Source organism: Monopterus albus, unplaced genomic scaffold, assembly GCF_001952655.1.
Source record: "Monopterus albus unplaced genomic scaffold, M_albus_1.0 scaffold26.1, whole genome shotgun sequence".
NCBI lineage: Eukaryota > Metazoa > Chordata > Actinopteri > Synbranchiformes > Synbranchidae > Monopterus > Monopterus albus.
In genome coordinates, this window is record NW_018127906.1 from 2,189,759 (window position 1) to 2,196,139 (window position 6,381).

At 42.0% G+C, this 6,381-nt stretch overlaps 1 protein-coding gene across 1 annotated transcript in view; it reads left to right on the plus strand.

Moving 5' to 3' along the window:
* prdm6 (PR domain containing 6) overlaps positions 1–6,381 on the plus strand; it is a 120,044-nt gene that overhangs the window by 47,083 nt on the left and 66,580 nt on the right. Inside the window, 3 exon segments of the mRNA XM_020595337.1 lie at positions 5,333–5,410; positions 5,413–5,468; positions 5,874–6,032. Of these exon segments, the coding sequence (XP_020450993.1) occupies positions 5,333–5,410; positions 5,413–5,468; positions 5,874–6,032 (293 nt within the window).

Genomic DNA, 6,381 nt, shown 5'->3' on the forward strand with positions numbered 1-6,381 from the left:
TCATTCATCTAAGGTTAGAGCTCAGACAGCAGCAGCTCACTGACTGTATTCAGTCTAATATGTAGTAATACTCCACATGCAAAAAGCATTTTGTGTAAATAAAACTTCCCCTGGAAATCACAGAGGGTTTCCTGACACCGACGACATGTAGGCAGCTTTTTTAGGCTGATTCAGATTTTTTTTACAATAAATATCGTAAACAGTGACTCTTTTAGGAAAACAGGCCGAGAAACATTTAAAACAAGAGCCAGTTTGGAGACGTGTCACTGAACTGCAGAGCTCTGTGAATTAGTACAATTATGTGTGTGTTCTTTTAGTTATGTGCACTTTTCTGGGAGATGTTAAAATCTGTGCAGAGGCTAAGACACTAACTTTTACACCTGAGCACGGCTCAGGCGCCAAAACACCGTGTCCTACGTTTCCCATCATGCAAATTGATAGTATCCATTACACTGGTAAAGAGCCACAAACACTGTGTCTCCGCTTTGTATAACAGCCTGTCTTTTGTAAATTTGCAGCCCTCACCAAACTGAGTTTATCCCGATGACATCACTATGACATCATCAGGGTTGGGTTTGCTTTTGCAGACGCAGTGTGTTTTTACACACTGAACACTAACATTGACTTGTAAACACATTCGATATCAAATTCATCTGTGTGTCTCTTAAAAACTACAGACTTTGGTTTATGGCGGGGGGGGGGGGGGGGGGCTCTTTTTTTTTTTTTCTAAAATTCTGAACAAAGTCAGAATTAAATGAAGTTACAATAATATACTGTAAGATCCATATATTCTTAACACATTTTCATATATGGAGAGAGCTATCGATCAACCCGGGAGCAGGAGCACCTTAGGGAGCAGGGTTAAGCTTTGTTTGCATTTAGATCACAGATTAATCCATCATTGTGATCAGTTCTGCCAAATTCTCACAGATATTTTCAATCTGGAGAAAAACATCATAGTACTCAATGACTTGTACATTATTTATGCTAATAAAATGTCACTTTTAATCAAATTAAATGCAAAAGTCCAAATATTAAATTCAGCTCATGTCCTACTGTTATGGTTGTGTTCACTCTGGGCCTGGAAAGGAAACGTTCACACATTACTAACATCTGTAGATCAGCAGCTGTCCTGTGACTGAGCAGGAAAAATATTAAAAGGCAGAATTTTTACATTCTATAAATTTAAACGTGTTTTAAATTGAAATGTTTCTCTACCAGCAATAAAATGTCTGACAGAAAGTTACTGTGTCAGACAGCTGGGGTGTGTATGGTGTGATTCTAAACACACACGCCTTGGAGTCGGTGTCAGCTCGTGGTCGTATCATAATGTAATAAAGTGGGTTTGTCACACCCACAGCTCTGATGGCCTGTTTGCCGCTGTTCAGTCTTTGCATCACTAACGCAACTTTTATACACAAACCTGGTTTGATCTGAAATATTTAACCCAAGCTTCACACATTCATACACTAATCCCTGCTCATATCACCTTTGTTTTTTTTTTTTGCAAGACCAAATTTGCTACAGTCACCGTTCTCTTCTTTTGCCCGGCTGAAGCTCAGACCTCCAGTAAACATCATCTGCAGCTCTTCATATGTTCACTGTCCATCCAGTGCTGTTTTCAAATGTGCCTTGAAGGCCACACACTGTAGCTACTGCTTAAAGCCTGTCTGTACCGACCACAGTGCTTTCTAACAAGTGTTGTGAGCGTCTAGACACAACCATAAAAGTGTTACATTTGGTTGTGATATTACAAGAAAACGGGTTGTTTCATAGTAAAAGCCTTAAAAAGGGGATTTTAGAACTACTACAGTTATGGGCACAAATCCACCTAAAAATTAATTACAGATGTAATGGTGGCTTGTGCTGTGGTTTTAAAGCCTTTTAGACACTGCCAGCTAAATAATCCAGCTGGAAAACCAACAGCTCCTGGTTTAGTTCATTCAGTGTTCTTCCTAATTTGATGCATTTATTGTAAGACAAGTATTAGAATCAGCTTTTTAAAAAACTGCATTTGTATTTTGTATGTATTGGGAAAATATAAACACCTTTTTATGTAATTGGCTACATACTGTGAAGCAGCTGCAGGTCATGTTTATATCAGATCAACATCTGCATGGCATAACTGACTTATTTTAAAGCTGCAGCCAGTGGTTTTTGGCCACTAGGTGGCAGAAAGGCTCTACAACAAACTCAGAAGCAAGTTCCTGACACCATCCAGTTCTTATTAATAACATATTAGCAAATAGTATCGATGCTCTCACCCCTTTGGAGAGGTGTTTGGTGTTTGTGTCCACTTGATGAGTAAAGGCCAGTATCCCTCCTGTTTTGCCTCTGGTTTGGGCTCCACCACCTCCTGAGAAAAATATCTAGCTCTTTAGCTGCTGCAGGTTCCTCACCTGGTTGTCTCTGTGTCTGTCTGCTGAGACCGAACCAGACAGTACATGTGCTGTAAAATGAAAACTAAAAGCTGCGTGGAGGTTTGCTTACTGCTGGTTTTACAGAGGAGCTGTGCGACCTCGCTGGGTGGTCCGCCCTGATCTGGACTGTGCTGGAAACATGCAGCTATTAACAGCCATGGTCTTTATGGTGGTTCTGATCAGGAGAAGTCCAGGAGTTTGTTACTGAACCTCGACTTTCTCACTGTTTGCTGCTTATGATGGCGGCAGGTCAGGAAATGACACGGACTGTATTTTACTCTCGCAGTTGATCGCTCTGGATTAGAGACAAATAAGAACAAATGTAAAAAAGGGAAAAGTTGCCTCAGAGTCTCAGTGCATGAAAATTTAGGTTGTTGATTTAATACCTGAGCTTTTAAAATAAGAGAGAAATATATTTTTAGCAGCTGAAACTGCCAAAACAATCCTGGTTTTGTGGGAGCACAAACGGCAGAATGAGAAGCGACTGCAGACGTTTCTACTGGAAACAGCGTCCGGTGCTCAGATCAGAGACAGAGCGGTCCTGTCTAAACACTGGCGATGGATGTAACAGAATAGTGGGTTTGAATGATGGGCAGTGAGGAGAGAATGCCATAACAAGTTCACAGCCAGTTCATCAGTCGGAAAGAGAGGAAGAGGAAATAAGGACGAAGCATTACATCTGTAAGCCTGTTCAGAAAGGACCTGTGTGTGTGTGTGTGTGTGCTGTTCTGTTACTGTAAACTGTGTGCACCGTGGAGGGCTCATGTGCTGGTCACAAACCCATCGTTCCACATTAATGACCGTTTACATGTGATAAAGTAATGAACCTTTTTAGCACTTCCAGCTCTTAAGTCACGGTTTATCACAATATAATGTGGTTATGAGATGCTAAACGGACTTTTTCACTAGTGTACAGTCAGTTCTAAGACGTGTTGTATCACCTGTTTATACAGCAGCTTTCACCTACCTGTGTCAAACAGATCACTTAGTGTTTACAACAACACTAGTTTGTCAGTGTCATCACTGCTGCGTATAGTTCTTACACTGTAAATGATAAAGATGGGGACTTAAAGTGTTGTAGTTAAATTCACAGAATTTCATGATTTAAAAAGCCTCAAAAATTCACAGACGATAAGTGTGTGTGTTTTTCAGACTAACATTTTAAAGAATTTCACTCTGGGGAAAACTGCACTCACAGACACTCGGGGTCTTTGGGAACCGTAACACGTGAATTGTCAAGTTTAATGTGAAAACATGAATTTCATGATTTAAAAAGCCTCAAAACAAGAATAACAGACATTTCTCAGACTTGGAGTGTGACCAGTCATCACTGACTGTGGAACTCAAGGTCAGTTCACTGAAGCTAAATCAGAAGGTGTAGAAGAGATGTTTTACACTTCACTCGGCTTAGAAACGAAGCTCAGTGCTCATTGAGCAGTGGCTTGAGCCCTTCACTTCACGTCTGCCCCTCAGCTTCGAGGACTGTGGAGAATCCAGCCTGTAAAATTTTCCCCATTTACTCGGCCGTGAACCTGTACTACAATTTGTGGTTTATAAAAGACCATAATATGGTTTAATCACCTTCTATCAATCACAGTGTGAAAGTGGCTGTCTCTTTCTAAAATAGTGGAATCTAATTTGGGGGAAACAGAAGAAACAGCCCTGACATCCTGTTCCTCTCAGCCTCTCTGCTCGGTGGGAGTCTACTGTCCAGATAATAATCTCTCATTATGTTGCTACAGTCAATTAACATCCATTACTGTCACTCTGCATCTCTGAGTAAATGTTGACACTCGCTAATTCCCAGCAATACGCACATTTAACCGGGGCGAACATGCAGGCGGCACTTTGCCTCATTTGGGCGTCAGCACCTCAGGGTCCCGCTCGTTCTCCTCTCTCCTCTTCTTCATTTGCAGTTTTTGATAATACTTTACTCTGACGTTTCCTGGAAAGAACAATGTGCTTTGGTGTCAATTACAAAACAATACACACCAAATTCCACTGAGTTGTGTTGAGTTGTGTTATTTGTGGCTTCCAGGTGAATTTCAACGAAAGAAATGGCTCGATTTAAAACCCACTGAATATTTACTTTTCATTTATTCATCAGATGTTGTCCTTCATTTATGCTGAATTGTGTGGTTGTTTGCAGACAAATTTCACGCTCAGCGTGCGGAGCTCACCTACTGACCTCTGAATAAAAGCCTCAGGTTTGTGCTAGCTGAGCCTTTACAAATAACTGGGAGTGAACCAAGTGGCCGCTCGCTAATTCAACCTTTAATTAGGACCAAATTACATTGTTCCTCCAGGAAAATTCTTAGTGCGACCCAGTTTTTCACTGTGTTGAAACTTTTTTTTTTATACAATCAAACCAAACTGGTCTTGTAATGACTTAAACAATTATTTAAATTTCCCTTTTGACTACAAGCACCAATAAAAACAGCTGTAAATGCTTTGAAATAACACCAAGCTCCAGTGGAGGCAAAGTGACCCCATCAGTCATTCTCCCTGGCTCCTGATTCCACATTTGTTCAATCAGTGTTGTTCCAAATATACTTTCATTACCATTATGCGTTCAGCGTCTTTATAAGGCTCGAAGTGCTTAAAAGTCAAAGTAACCTTTATTTTCTCCTGTAAGAGAAAATTGTCAGAATAAACAAACTGCTGCATAACACAGTTAAATAAACACACACTTGCAAACACTGACCTGAAACAAAGAAATGAATCTCACAAACACTACGTCAGAACACATGTGTGAAAACATCCAAATGATTCAAGTTCAACCCTGGGTGTGGGGTTATAGTGCACCATCTTTAAAACAACGTTTCTGCTGAAATTGTACGCTGTTTGAGTGCATTGTTGTGTATTAGTGTGCATTGTTCTCAAAAGTACAACTCTGTCTTTGTCCTCTCCAGGTTGCGACATGTGTGCAGACAACAGGAATGGTGAGTGCCCGATGCACGGCCCTCTGCACTCCCTGCGGCGGCTCGTTGGCCGGCGCCCGTCACCCTGCCGGACGTCCCCGATTGGCTCAGAGACCTGCCCAGAGAGGTGAGGCTTCCCGCTGGTCGCCCCCTGCTCATTTGGCTGCCGGGACGTTACGCTGAATAATGTTTCGAGGAAGCTGTAGTAGATGTTGTGCAGAAATGTCAAGAGACAAATTTCACCTAGAATAAAATTTTTATTCTATTCAAATCATTTCTTGTTGAATCAACATCATTTGTTTCAACCTAGTGAACTATATAAAAAGACTGCAGCGGCATAGTTGACCGGTTTAGTACCACTGCTGAAGAGGACCTCAGATTAAACTGAGATTTTTCCCCAGTCCTGAGGACCAGTTCTGTTCACACACAGCAGGTGATCAGATCATAACCAGGACTGGAACCTGACCTTGACTGTAGTGGTTTTATTTATCTATTTATTTTTGTATTTTCTTTTTCCATGCGTTGTGTGCAGGTGTGCCTGTGCACCAGTACAGTTCCTGGTCTGGGCTACGGGATCTGTGCGGCTCAGAGGATCCCTCAGGGAACCTGGATCGGCCCGTTTCAGGGAGTTCCTCTGCTGCTGGACAAACTTCAGTCTGGAGCCGTTAGGAACACGCGACACCTGTGGGAGGTAGGAGGGTGCTCCACCCGCACTGTCGGCGCTGGAGGGTGTTTCCATTTTAGTGTGTAGTCAAACCCAGAGCTCCTTTTAGTGTGTCAGGATGAGCTGAGCTCTTCCTCTTTACACTGTTTCAGGAAACAGGCCTCTGGTTTAGCCTCTGTTTGTGTGAATATGACGTGCATTTGTGTACTCGTGTATGTCAGGTTGTGAGGCTGTGTGCGCTTGTGGTCACCGTCCTGTCACCTCTCAGTCCATTGATCAGAGCAGATTCTATTTACATACAGTGGCAGGAGAAAGTCAATGTGGCAGTTATAAACAGCTGCATTAGCATTAGAGCAGGAGTGAGGCATGCTGGGAA